The sequence below is a fragment of the Anarrhichthys ocellatus genome, unplaced genomic scaffold (assembly GCF_004355925.1).
Source record: "Anarrhichthys ocellatus isolate YVR2014 unplaced genomic scaffold, GSC_Weel_1.0 scaffold999, whole genome shotgun sequence".
NCBI lineage: Eukaryota > Metazoa > Chordata > Actinopteri > Perciformes > Anarhichadidae > Anarrhichthys > Anarrhichthys ocellatus.
The window spans coordinates 111-14,031 of record NW_022280973.1 but is presented as its reverse complement, the minus strand read 5'-3'; the positions used below and the strand labels follow the sequence as shown (position 1 = coordinate 14,031).

Here is a 13,921-nt window from a genome sequence, read left to right as displayed (position 1 = left end):
GTCCACCAGCCAGACACGGGGAGGAGGATGTGAAAGGCACCTGCAAGCATTAAGGTATAAGACTCCATATACTTTAGACCAGAGGTCTTCAACGGGGGGTTTAGTCTTATAAAAGGGCGCAAAGACCATAATGCTCCATCAATATGTGAGAAGGATCCGTTGACTTAAATATCTGACAAATTCTTAACACTGAATAAATGAAGTCATTATTGCTCCACTTCATCTTCTGAAATTGATTTCAAAACGAAAGTTTTCGGGGCTTTAACGACATTCGATGAACTGCCACTGCCTGAACAACCTGTGCAGGGTGGACCCGCCTTCGCCCAATGTCAGCTGGGATCAGCTCCAGCGCCCGCGACCCTGAAGAGGATAAGCGCTTTGGATATGGAATATTAAAATCCTTTCTCCACCAGTGTATTTATGTCAGTGCTTAGAGCATAACTAAGGGATTAAAATGTACAAACATTGTCTGCATCTTCATGAAGACAACACTAGTCCCCATTGCACAACATAACACCCATTAACACAGGATCATATAACCCTGTAGGAATATTACAGGAGCATAATGCTGAAACCACATGTGAACATATCATACACTTCACTATGGTTGGTATAAACATCAGTTTAATATTACAGTGATACCAAAAGATGTAGAAAAGAAGTAAAGTAGACTTTATTATCTTTAGTATGAGTGATACCACATGGGAAAGTAGGCACTAAGTCCACTTGTTTGCTTTCTGTACGTGTGTGAGCCGGTTAAGGTTTATTAGAGATCACAGTAACATCTCTGCTCTTACAACACGGGGCTCTGGGTGATGGTGGCGTTCTCGTTGTAGGCAAAGCAGCTGGGGAAGATGCCGATGCGTCCGGCACTGTGTCCCTCCAGCCACTCCTCATTAACTACCAGAGAGTTAGAGAGAGAAACACACAGAGCCAGTGAGGCTGAGAACAGAAACAAAAGACCGTTTAAGATTCCACTGACGAGCAGTTCAGTGTGGACCTCACCTTCCCCCAGGATGTCGATGGTGTCTCCTTCGCTGAACTCCAGGTCCTCTGGTCCCTGAGCTGTGTAGTCATACAGCGCCACCATCTGGTAGAGGATGGTGCGGTTCTCCAGTGGATCTTCAGTCTGAATTAATTGCACAGTGAGGGGAGGAATCGTTAATGAAAATGTTGTGTGGAAGCAGCGTGCGACTCTCCTGTTTCTAAGCACTGTATGAAGACATAATGACAGGGAGGGTGCTGAGCTGTATGCAGGATTGTCAAAGCTTCACAAACTGAATTGTGTGTATCCTGAGAGAAGACCGATCCAGTTTGAGTTGAAGTGATATGTGCTCTTGAAGTTGAAAAGAAAACATTTCTCCTGGAGCGTTATTAAACCCCTGCAGCCCTGAAGCTGATGTGTGTGTTGGATCCTAACCTGGCACCACAGGGTGGCTCTGCCAGCCTCGGCCACCTCTTGCACAGTGTGGCCTGGCTCCAACTTCTCACCGAGAGGTATCAGCACCCGGGAGCCATGCTGCTTATGTCTGATGAGAGAGAGGGGAGGGGGAGGGGAGGGGCAACATGGGAACAGATAGGAAGTTAAGATCGTCATATAGGCACACATGGGAACACGCAGCATTAAAGCAAGGCTCTGATGCATGCTATTTGCTATCAAGCCTTGGCATGTAATGTTTGTTCAATACTATGTTGCAGTTAACTGCTGCTGTCTATGGTCTCCCGTCACGTTGGAGGAGCTGTAGCCTCAGTGTCCTGTATGCCAGGTTCATGTGAGCTGTTCTTTAGACCCACAGGGTGGACAAAGATAAGAATAGTTTTAGAAATGAAGCGTCACTTGTTGAGATTCAAGGAGACAGAAGTGTGTTGGCAGGCCTGTGGTTACCTGAGGCGCAGCTGAGATGATGGCTGGCCCAATTTCTGTGCGATACGTTCCTTCACTTCATGGAAGGGAGTGTCCACAGGGACCGACAGCGCCATGGTGTACGTGTAGTGGACCTTCACCACCAAAGAGCTGGCCTCTGTTCCCTGAGCCACGCCCACATACTGAGAACAAGAGCAGGGACACATTGAAACACTTCTTTTCAAAATATTAATCTTGTCCAATCAGTGTGAACTCTTCTTTTAGATCGTCTGTCTGTCCTTCACATATCTTGAGACCTGCTCATCAGATCTTCTTCACATTTGGTGGCTGTATTCTTGGGGACTTCATGGACTGCTTTGTTGAATTTGGTGCAATTTGGTCAAATGATACATTCAAAATGAACATACTTTGAATAAAGAGGCGGAGCTTCAGGGATTGCAGTTCAGCATGTGGTCAGCAGCGGTTCTTTGACTGCAGTTCAGTTTGGCTGCTGAATGCTGATACAGCATGCAACGCTATGAATGCTGGGTAATGTTACAAGCCAACAATTGCTCACTTCTCTGGAGTGAAGGAGCAGGAACAGTGCAGCTCTAATAGTTTAGGTTTCTTCCATACTAACGTACAACAATGATAATGTTACTGCTGGCAGAACAATGTGCTCCTCTGTGTGTCCCACTGGCTGTAGCTGATGGCCGGCGCTCTCATAGTGTTGAAGTCACCACTGAGAACGCTGTCCTGACCCATGCGGCCCCTTCGGTTCCCCCTCGAGTGAACACTGTTAGCTCTGTCAGCACTGTTACGCTGTCTATGTAAAGACTTAGAGTGATGTCTCCCTGAACGGAGAATGAAGTCTTCCTCCCTCTCTGTGGTTGTTATCAGAGCTCCTCTGTTTGTGTAGCCACACATTGCTTTTAGTGCCTGTGAGCGTTCCCTCCTGACTCTACAGCTGTTTCAGTTTGAGCCCCAGGCTCAGGTTGCCTTCCTTGCCCAACAGTAAAGTCTTCTCCTGAACCACGACAGTGTATTTGACTGGTGTTTGTGACCGTGAGGAGCTGTGACTCGTGTGTGACTCAACTCTGTCATGTCAGGTGTGTTGCTGAGGACCAGAGGAAGCTCAGTGTCGAGTGTGAAGTTAGTATGAACCAGAGGCCAAACATTGGGCTCTGAACAGGCATGTTTTAAACAGGAAATGCACTTGTCTACTAAATATCACTTCTCCTATGTATTTTTCTTAACGCAAATCTAGAGATCTTGATGCAGAAGTCAAAAATATTGACATTGGCCATCACAAATATATAAGATATAGATTCTACAGATCAGGACAACATCTATTGTAGCATAATAATGTGTGGTGTGTGTAAGTGGTCAATGTTACAGCACTATGAAGCTTCATCAAGCCTCTGCATTGATGTCACTGAGACCAATACCCCCCCGCATGTGTTGTATGGGATTTAAATAATGATTCAATGATGCAATGAGGCTGCTGTCTGTCGCTGATTCTGTTCAAGATGCAACAAGTTGGTGCTCTCATTGTGGGCCAGCAGATATGAAACCTTCCTGATTAACCTCGGTATAGAGAACGTGTTATGTTGTGGTAAATGTGGAACAGGAACTGTGGCGTGCAGAGAAAGCATAACATTTATATGTGTCTACCTCCACTGAGCCTCATAGTGACTTCATCAGGACACATCAGCATTTCCACTGCTAAGTTTAACCTCACAAAGCTGTTCCTTCAGTCCACACAACCCTTGTGTGTGTGTGTGTGTGTGTGTGTGTGTGTGTGTGTGTGTGTGTGTCATCAGTTGGATGTATGAAGGAAATAGCTTTGATGTGCTTCCACCTTTCAGCTGGCACAGATGGATCAGAGGGGGTGTTACCTGCTCGGTGGCTGCGTTGGCTGTGTAACGGGGAGGCTCTGAGGCGAGCGGCGGTGTGTGGGTGACAGTGGTGTAGGATGGAGGTGGAGTGTCTGAGGTAAAACGCACTGCAGGTGAAACACAGTACAGGTACAGTCTGAACACAAACAATACCAGCCTAATGGAAGGTTAGGCATGTAGATGTTCTCACAGTCTGTTCCACTGTGCATTACAATGTAGAAGCACATACAGTTCTTAAGGGAAACACTTGGTCATTTTTCTTATCATTCTGACATTAATTGAAAGGTAATGGATATCAGCCTACTAGTGATCAAAGGGCCAAAGCATGTTTTCCAGTGTCACACAAGTCAATGAAAGCAATTGTCATAAACTGTACTTTGATGAGTGATGATCTTTTACCACCAATCAACACATTGTTCCATCAGGCAGGAACAGGGACACAACGAGGACACATGGACTAGTGGAGACAGGGTTCCAACCGCCAATCCTGACTGAAGGACGACCCGCTCTACCACCGAGGCACAGGACACCTCATGAATGGTAAGACCCAATCAAGTAGTGAGTGTCTACGTCGTCATTTTCAAAAGGTGTCCGTTTCGCCCGTCCAGATTTAAACGCAAGCCGCGTTTTCAAACTATAAAGGCGTCGGCAGCATTTTCAATCGTCTGTTTTAGGGTTTCTAGAACTCCGGAGTAGTGTGGACGCAGAGGTGTAAACATAGCAGGAACTATGAGGTCGAGCATGCGGAACTCAGGAGGGTTATAAAGCATGCAAAGAGAGAACGTTGCCAGTTTGCAGTACTTATTATACTTGTGTTTTAAACTGATGCCTTTTGTTGTCGCACATTCCCCTTTGCTCCTGTAACACTGCACATTCATTATCGTATCTCTTTAGCTAACCTGCATGTCTCGTTTGAAATATAAAACAACATTGTGAATAACACCTTGTTCTTTGTGTGGTGAAACACCGAGCAACTACCTCTGGAACCACTGACACTGTTACTCAGTGCACAATAGATCAGCTGAACATGTAGACGCTCATATTTGTCTCTTGTTAAGAACACAATTCAACACAAATGTGAATTTAACTTTACTATAGTCAATGAAAAACATACCAGCAATTTAGTTCTAACTAAATTCTGTCTCAGAATGTTTCTTTATTTTGCTGTAATCACTACTAAACTACTAAATGACAGAAGTCTTTCCAGAAAATCTCCTGAGAAACAAGTGATCCATAAAACAAAGCTAACAATGTGTACAGTAGTTGTCCAGATGTCTTGCTCAGGCTATTTCCAGCCTGCTTCTAGTAGAGCAAGATATTGGGAATAAGCAACAAAATAACTACATGAAAAAGGCAACCATCTAGTGAAGATGAAGCCCCAGTGCCACACATAATACAGAAACATTATGATCCGTTATAATCAATAAGTGCTTCCTGGAGCAGATCAGAGGAGAGAAGGTGAGAAGGTCTCTAGAGGATGTTAGAGACAGAGTGGGAGGACCAGGACGACTGTGACCAATGTTTTACCTCGAGGAGGCGCTGCAGGGCAGGGCTGGGCCTGTGGGCGAGTGGGTGGCTTGAGTCCAGGTGGGAGAGGGATCCCACTAGGAACTCTCTGTGGAAGACAGCTTTTCTTATTAGGAAGAAACATGGAACTTTTTTCCCAGCAGGTAACTTAAGCAAAGTAATGTTGGAACAGCTCCGGCTGAAGGGCTTGACTCGAGCATTTAACAGTTCACAAGTACGTTCCCGTCCACACCAGTCTGCTGCCTGGTCTGATGGGGGAAGCCATCTTCAGCATTTTATGAAGTGCTGTCAATTAATCTCAAAACTGAAGCCCAGTCTGTGATTCCTTATCATAAAGTGTATTTCTACATTTACATATGAATACATTACTTTCTCCTTTTTGCCTTTGCACATCTTGACATCTGCAGGATCCAGCAGGGACATCGGCAGAAGTCCTCTCTGAAAAAAAAGACTAGAACTCAGAAACTGAAATATAAAAGACACTTAAAGTGAAATGCAGCTTTGTCACGAGCCACCAAATGCTCAGGATTGTGTCTGCTAATGTGAGGTTTGGATGGATGGGTGGATGGACGGTTTGGATGGATGATCTGTGCATATCTGAATAATGCGTTTGCTTTGGGTACACTCTTAGCAGGGATAGTGTACATAACATATACATTCAATAGGACCAAACAATAAAATGCATTAATAAAAAACAAAGCAATTACATAAAAACAGTTCAGGTTAGTCAAACATTTGTGTGGCGGTTGAATATCTGACATAGGTATTAGAATAAGGGACAGATGCCCTGCTGACCACCTCTGATGGAACAGAAGACTTAAATAAAATGTCTTAATTTCATGCCTTTGTTGAATGCAGAAGAGCGAATACAACTTAAAATCTTCCATCATTCTACATTCTTGGCTCATACTTTCATCACAACATATAAGGCAGCAGATGGAACTGAAGTGACATCGATAACAACTGTCGACCAAAGATGCAACATGTGAACGGACTTCAGGCACAAAACAGTTTGAACTGAATTTAAAGCTCCAACAATCATCATCCCACACATCAATATGAACTATCACCAACTCTGCAGCTCCCCCCACCACACAGACACGATGCGAGACCAGCTGCTGGAGAAGCATTGGTGGAGTATTTAGCAGCTGGAGACGTTTCCCTCAGGAGTGGGTGAAGACCAAACCAGAGCTACAAGAAGAGTGAATATTGAGCTCAATCACGGCTGCAGATGAACGCTAATGCTGCTCTGAGGCTGCTGGATCTGAACATTGTATAAGGTGACAAGGAATGTTGTGTTTTAAGCTTGTTCTGCATGTAGTGAAAAATAATTGAATGCAGCTTTAAAAGTTCTCCTCTTCTATGAAGCCTAATGGCTTCTACCGTGTTTTAAAGCACCAGAAGAGAAACGTGGATTTTTCTCAGGACACAACTCCATCCTATCAGTGGAGAAGATTCTCCCTCTCTTGGCTCGTTATAGATTCATAGATCATCTCTCTCCTCACCTGTCCATCATATATGACAGTTGCCATCCCATCCCTGCCCTCCTCGCCGAATATAAACACCATGGCCCCTCCAGGCACAGTCAGCTCTCCCGGGCCCCGAGCCATGTAAGGGATCCTCATGCGCATGTATCGAGAATCCCTTACGGGTGGTGAGAAGAGAAAATCATACTTCTACAAGCATTATTACTGAAATGTGCTGTTGAACATGGCAGGTACATAATATGTATATGTGAGTGGTGATGGTACTCACTGAGCTCCATCCACCTTGGGCTCATAGAAACCAGGTTTCTGTGGTGAAGACACAGTGAGAGTTAGCAAAGAGAGTGACTGACAACAACATCATGGACTCTGTGGTCCCTCTGTGGTCCTTCTTACCTGCAGCCTCAGAGGTTCAAAGCCTCCAAAGTCATCATTGGGAATCACAGAGGAGATCACCTGTCATCAGAGCATCATGCATTACTGCAACATCTTTGTAACAATTTCTCTCCCACTTCTATAGAACAGTGACAGTTCAATCGTCTGATCATACAGCCGTGATACAGCATTCATCATGGGGACTCTTCACTGTACCTTTGCTTTGCCCAGGAAGTCTCTTTGCTGCAGCTGCTCCACGTCCTGTTTCCTGGGACGGAACACCACATCCTCCGGCACCAGGAGAGGAGCCAGCACCACCTCCTTCTGTTACGAGAGTCACAGCCAACACCAGGATCGTGTGACTGTACTGGCTTAGATTTCTTTGTTTTAGTCAGTCAGTCAATATATTTAAGACAAGCCAGAGAGGAGCAACGGATTTCATTTTCTCTATGAGTCAGCTCCGACCTGAACAATTTGTTTTGTGAACCAGTTGGTAAATAGCTTTATTAGAACGGCCATAGCATGAAGACTTAAACTGATGGTAGATGGATTTGTATAGCGCTTTTCTGACCACTTAAAGCACTTTAACACTACATGTCATCATTCACCCATCTATAGAGTGATGGCAGGGCTACCGTGCAAGGTGCCACCTGCTCATCAGGACTATCTAATCATTCACACACACCGCAGGAGTAATTTGAGGTTAAGTGTCTTGCCTGAGGACACATGGACATGGACTAGCGGAGTCGTGGATTGAACCGCTGATCCTCTAATTGAAGGACGACGCTGCTCTACCACTGAGCCACAGTCGCCACTAATCGCTCAAAGACACGATGAAATGGGACTAAACACAGTGAGATATCATTCTACAGTCAGCAGTGGTGGGCTAATGGTTAAAGTAAATCTCCCTCATTACCACCAACCCTCACTGCTCTACTGGAGCAGGTCGGACTGAGAGAGAGCAGTCAGCTCTGCCACAGAGAGCTGGGCTCTCAGTGACACTTCCCTGAATAAGAAACGGCGAGAAAAACGAAGCGAAAAGTTGCTTAGAGGAGGAAAGATGATCGATCTGATGAATGTGTGAAAGCTGGTGGACAGGAGGAGTTGAACCGGGAACCCTGCGCTTAACGAACCACAGTCATCACAGGCTAGAGTTTGGTCCGCTTAAGAAATCCAAGTTGAGCAGCAGTGGCAGAGGCCTAACAGACAGCATCCTTCATTACATCCTTACTATCTTTAGGGGCTTTGGCTCAGAGCTAGAGAGGGTCGTCCTTCAATCGGTGGTTCAATCCCCGGCTCCTCTAGTTCATCTTCAGGTTCCCTTGGGCAAGACACTTAACCCCAAATTACTGCTGTGCCATCGGTGTGTGAATGATCAGTTAGTCCTGATGGAACGTGGCAGCTTGTATGGTAGCCCCTGTGATCGGTGTGTGAATGGCACTATACAAGTACAAGTCCTTTTACCATTTACTTATACTCACTAGCTCAATAACTATACAGCATCATGCACAGCTGCTGCTGCATACACCACCTGCACTCAGCATTCATGGGACTACCTGATACGAGAACACCAGCATGACCAGACGGAGCACACACAATGATTCACTGTTTTAGACGAAGTTGAAATGAGGACAGACACAACGTTCCTCACTTTGGACAATCATCCTCATCTTCATACATAAACATTGCAGGGGCAGTTCACTTTGGACATTTGTCCCCATAGTCTGTCCCATGTCCTTTCCAGTCTCTTGTGAAAGTTGTGACACTCACCTGGACGCTGTCCAAAGCCACCTCTAGGTTTCCCCCTCGACCTCCTCCTCTCTCCTGGGAAGCTGACAGCAGCACCTCCCTGGCCTGCTCCCACTGGCCCATCCGACAGTACACAGCTGCTGCATTATACAACACCTGGGCGGACACATCACTGTCAGACACGCCAGTACCATCCCATTCACATTCCTCTTATTTCTAATGTTGTGTGAACATCATCATTTACCACAGTAAACTGCCTGTATGGGGCCAGTAGCAATGATTCATTACTTATCTAACATGTACGTCTTTCTGGTTTTGGTGCTTTGAAGTTTTAAGACACTGGAGGATGAAGCTCTCAGTAAACACGTTTCTGCTACAAAGGCTGAAAAGCAGCATTGTTATTCAAGGTGATATATCTGTGCAGTGCTGATCTCACCAGTTTCTATACCTTGAAGAATAACACTTTAAGTGTAGCATGGGGCATTATGTATTCTATATTTTGGATATGTTGGTCTCAAGTGATAAACGAAGTCTGGTTCAGATGGATGTGTTGGTCTGGAGTGTTGAGTGAAGTCGGGTTCAGATGGGTGTATTGGTCTGGAGTGAGTGGTGTTAGGTGGACTAGGCTCTAGCTGACTGGCTGCACACACAGGTGCATGGTCTTATCTGTTCTGTGAGAAATATGCAGTGCTGTGTATCCTCTTCTTCGGCCTCCATCAGTAAGGCTTTGTAAGCTTCCAGGTGTCTGACTTTTGTACTAAACAATGGAGGTGATGACAAAGCACAGTTTGCTCTGGTTTCATTGCTCAGTACTGACAGACATCATGGGATTAGATGTGTGTGTGTGTGTGTGAGGCTGAATGTCAGACCTGCCAGCTGTAAAGTTTGAATCTCAGTCCCAGCTGTTTGTAGTCAATGACCGTGTTTCCTCTCATGTGCTTTTGTGCCCAGATACAATCTGACAGAGCCTCCTCCAACCTGCAGAGACAAACAGAGAGACTGTCTACAGTTATACACAGTAACCCAGCAGTGAGGTTTTTAAAGGGCTGCTATAGGTCAGACATTTTCTTTGTCACGCACAGTAATTTGGTATTCGCTGGTTGCCTGGCAACCTCACAGTGATTAAAAGTCTCCAGGAGACGTCTGTGCATAGCAAAGAAACACTCCTGCACATAACCACCCATACAACCCAACATATTACATTCTGATCAGTGAGCTTTGGAGGTGCAAGTAAGAGCCAGGCCTGCTGTTTGCTGTAGTGATGCCACACTGAGCTAACCAGCTGCTAGCGGTAGCTTCACATTAAACTGCACATATGAGATACGAGGGCCAATAAGCCATATCAAATCAAACTGCCCATCTTTCTGCAGTTGAACATAAGACTTCCTGTTGCAACAGGAATTACATCACAATAAGAAAACAACAAAACATTACATTTATCCTTCAAAGCTAAACTATGCAGCCATACAGCACACCCGTCTTCTCTTCATTTCCACAGATTATCTAGAGTTAGTTGCGTTAACAGTAGTTTTAAAAGTTACATCATCTCTCTTTGGTGTACCGTTGACTATAAGTCAGTCTTTGGGAAGAGGTGCTGCCACCTACCTGTTGATCTGCATCATCACTGCTGCTCTCTGAAAGAAGCCAACAGCAAGACGTTCGTCCTTGGCAATGGTGAGGTCTAAAGCCTGGACATCAGACAAGGCAGAAAGACAAGTTGAGGTTGGACATAAACGGGCGGAGGTTTTAGAACATTCAAAGTATGGACAGAAGCCCTTCCATTATCCCCAGTACACACAACACACGGACCTTCAGGGCCAGGTCCAGCTGTCCCAGGACCAGGTGAGCGGAGGCAGCGTTGAACAGAGTGCGAGATGTTGGTTCACTGATCTGCTCCAGTTTGCACAGAGCTCCTTGCCAGTCCTTGGCATCCACCGCCTGCACCGCCTCATGCCACAGCTGCAGAAACTCAGTGTACAGCATTCTGCACAGCGGAGACGGGAGGAGGAAATACAGAACAGACATGAACAGACAACAGAGGATTCTATCTTTGCTTTGGGGTTTTTGAGAGTTGTTCTAAATGGTGAGAGATTAAATAGATTCATGTCTGTGACTTGCTGTACAATATAAAAGGGCTTCAAAGTCCACTGCAGATGAATTTAATACAGAAACAGAGATGAACCACCGGCTCATTGCAAGTAAAGATGCATCATTGATCATGCTGAATAATTAAATAATACCTTCGCTGAAGCAATATGCAGCATTCAAATCATTTTACCATTTATCTGAACCCTTGATAGGATGTTACACTCCGTCGTATGTACATCAACGGTGCAAACAACAATAATAACGCCGTGTTGATCATTTGCAATAACTGTCCATACGTCTACATTCTGCACTGTGGCAGTAGATGATCCTCATCACTGGATGTTTGGGTCGTTTTCTGATGTGCGTCATCTGCATCTCTTTCCTGGTCCAGTTTAGTTTTCTTTCTTTATTTTCATTTTCAGATGCTATACTTCATACTTTAAGAGAATGTAAGTTACACGTCTTTGCAAACGTAAGTTGAATATTGTTTTGCGTTTGTAAAGCTTACAGATATAAAAGTTGCCTCTTTACAGGCTTCTTAAGTGTAATTCTTAGAGTATTGATAATCATAGGCCCGGCTCTTATGCGTGGATTGCTGCATTTGTCTGGAAAGTTTATTTCATGTAATGTTCCACATCAGGCCGACAGACTGTTCTCTGATTATCATTACTGATGCATTTAATGCAAGTAAGCAACATTCTAACATTGCAGCTGCTCTCAGGTAGAGTGACGTACATGTAGGCTGGAACAGAACAAACGGGTCCAATCTTCACCGTAAACTGTCTGATTGTAATAAATTCATACAAATGTATAAAACGACTACAAGACAAGAGAAACCTACAGAGAAGGTGAGCCGATGTTAATCAGTAACATCCTAACCCTAACCCTTCCGTGTACCTTACCCGCACATGCTGTTCAGCTGAGTTAATACAAGCTGCATAGTTTATCAGAAAACCTTTATGAATCCTCAGACGGCTTACCTGTTGCTCCTAAATGAGAGTCCAGTCAGTGTTCAGTGTTTGTAGCAGCTGTCCTGCTGCCTTCACACTCTGCCAACGGGGAAGTGAGAGAGACTTAAACAGGCCTCCTTCAGAGTCTCCACCCTGCTGCTACAAGGAAGTCCTTCATCCACCTGCCCGGATTCCACAGAGGCACCCGAGCTCTGGAATTCACCTCATGACAACATCCATACATGAATCACACAGGTCTGGATTACACAGGTTAGACCTGGAATGAGTTTCTTACAGCAGACGCTTTGTTTGGGAAAGTATGGCAATTATTTACACAACTGTTAACATCTAAGCATTCTAACCTCTGCTGCACAGTGGTCAAACTTGTTTACATTTTTAACAGTACAAATAAACTAATGACCAAATCACGGCAGCTAAATTGTAAATCAAAGGAAAATGTAGCCAACTGACGTTATTTTGTAAATGCCCAAAATGTCTGGCAGCGTTGGCATGCATGATAACCCCCCCCCACTGCATGACCGTAAGGACAGTGGACATAAAGAATATCTTACCAACTCTCATTATCTGACCCAGGGAGTCTATTGCAGAAACTTTATGACTTCATGTGTTATCTGAGTAAAGCACCACAGAGGTGAAGTACAGGTGAGTCATCTTTATGCTGACGCACTGACAGCAGGAAGCTTTGGTTACTATCTCAGGTTGACAGACAATAACTGAGATGGTTTGAATGAAGTCCATTCAGAGTGACCTTGGACTTGGACTTCCTTTTACAAGGAACGTTTTAGACGAGGAAGTCAGGAGGAAACGGTGCAGTTGTCTTGTCCTCACTGCTCTTCTAACATAAAGTGATATGGTTGGTTTGGTAAGAAATGTCATCATGTTTGGGAACAAGGAAATGATCTGTCAATGGCCTACTGGGTCAACCTGCTACACAGGTTGTTTTGTTTTGCAGTGTGGCCCCACCCCCCACAGACACTCCTCTTATAAAGTCAGTACTGCCTGGCCAGTGGTGGGAAAAGGATTAAAATCCTTTACTTGAGTAAACATCGTGGTAAAAATACTCCTTTTCCTGAATTAAAAAATAAACTTTGAAATGATAAATAGACTGTACTTGTGTGGGGTGCTATGCAAGGTGCCACCTGCCCATCAGGACTATCTAATCATTCATACAGGAACAGCCTACGGGAGCAATTTGGGGTTACGACAAATCACCGTAGGCCTACTAGCGGAGCCAGGGATCGAACCGCCGATTAAGTTAGTTGTTTAAGCACCAAATCTGTGGTCGGTTTGTCAAGATTCAGCCGAATTAAGCGTCTGCTCCGACGATTTAGGAGATGTGAGGTGTTGCTAGCGGGGCCGGCAGTAAACCAGCACCGGGGGGGGGCTCACGGTACCCGCCGAGAACAGCCTTATCTCGGCAAGTCTTGCCGCTGGTATTGAGGTCTCCGTAGCGATCTGATCCATTTATACGAGTTTACTCTGGTTCTTCACTGTAAAGTATATAGATAGATAGATATGTATTTTATCAGGTTAATATTATCGCGTTAACGCATTAACGCATTAATTAACTCCGACAATTATTTTATCGCACGTTAACACAGTTTTTTTAAAATGCAATACACGTTGATTCCAGCAAATCACCCAAACAGACAGTGGAGGGAGGCTTCAGCAGACACGTTGACGCAGCGTGTGGGAGAAGTATAGATGAACAAAAGCAAGACTGTTCGGTATGGCCCGTATCCTGTGCGCATGGCCGTACTGAGTGCGACTGTACGGCGGATCCGACCCGGAGTCGACTGCTATCTGGGAAGCTAACAAATGCTACAGCGAAGTGGATACAAACTGCAGCCGATTAGTGTTGTGGAAGATGTCGGTCTGATGCCGTGAACGCACCTTTAGGAACGTCACGTCACGTATGAGCCTTAAGACGCACCGTCACCAGAAGAACACACGAGTTGTATTAAAGGAGAGGACGACTAAAGCGAC

At 45.0% G+C, this 13,921-nt stretch overlaps 1 protein-coding gene across 2 annotated transcripts; it reads right to left on the bottom strand.

Annotated features, from left to right (window-relative positions):
• Positions 1 to 227: 227 nt before the first annotated feature.
• On the bottom strand, positions 228 to 13,303 carry LOC116377190 (NADPH oxidase activator 1-like). 2 transcript variants are annotated; one of them, XM_031838770.1, is made up of 16 exons: positions 11,945 to 13,303; positions 10,686 to 10,860; positions 10,482 to 10,564; positions 9,746 to 9,854; positions 8,898 to 9,032; positions 7,344 to 7,451; positions 7,149 to 7,208; positions 7,024 to 7,061; positions 6,774 to 6,912; positions 5,638 to 5,706; positions 5,269 to 5,356; positions 3,742 to 3,833; positions 1,886 to 2,046; positions 1,421 to 1,529; positions 1,006 to 1,129; positions 228 to 900 (listed from the first exon to the last, which is right to left on the bottom strand). In XM_031838770.1, the coding sequence occupies exons 2-16, from the start codon at positions 10,857 to 10,859 to the stop codon at positions 794 to 796; spliced, it is 1,596 nt and encodes a 531-aa protein (XP_031694630.1). In that variant the 5' UTR covers position 10,860; positions 11,945 to 13,303; the 3' UTR covers positions 228 to 793. The 2 variants fall into 2 exon arrangements, with proteins under 2 accessions (XP_031694630.1, XP_031694629.1); XM_031838769.1 differs by having other exon boundaries at positions 229 to 900; positions 3,742 to 3,848.
• Between the last annotated feature and the right edge of the window lie 618 nt (positions 13,304 to 13,921).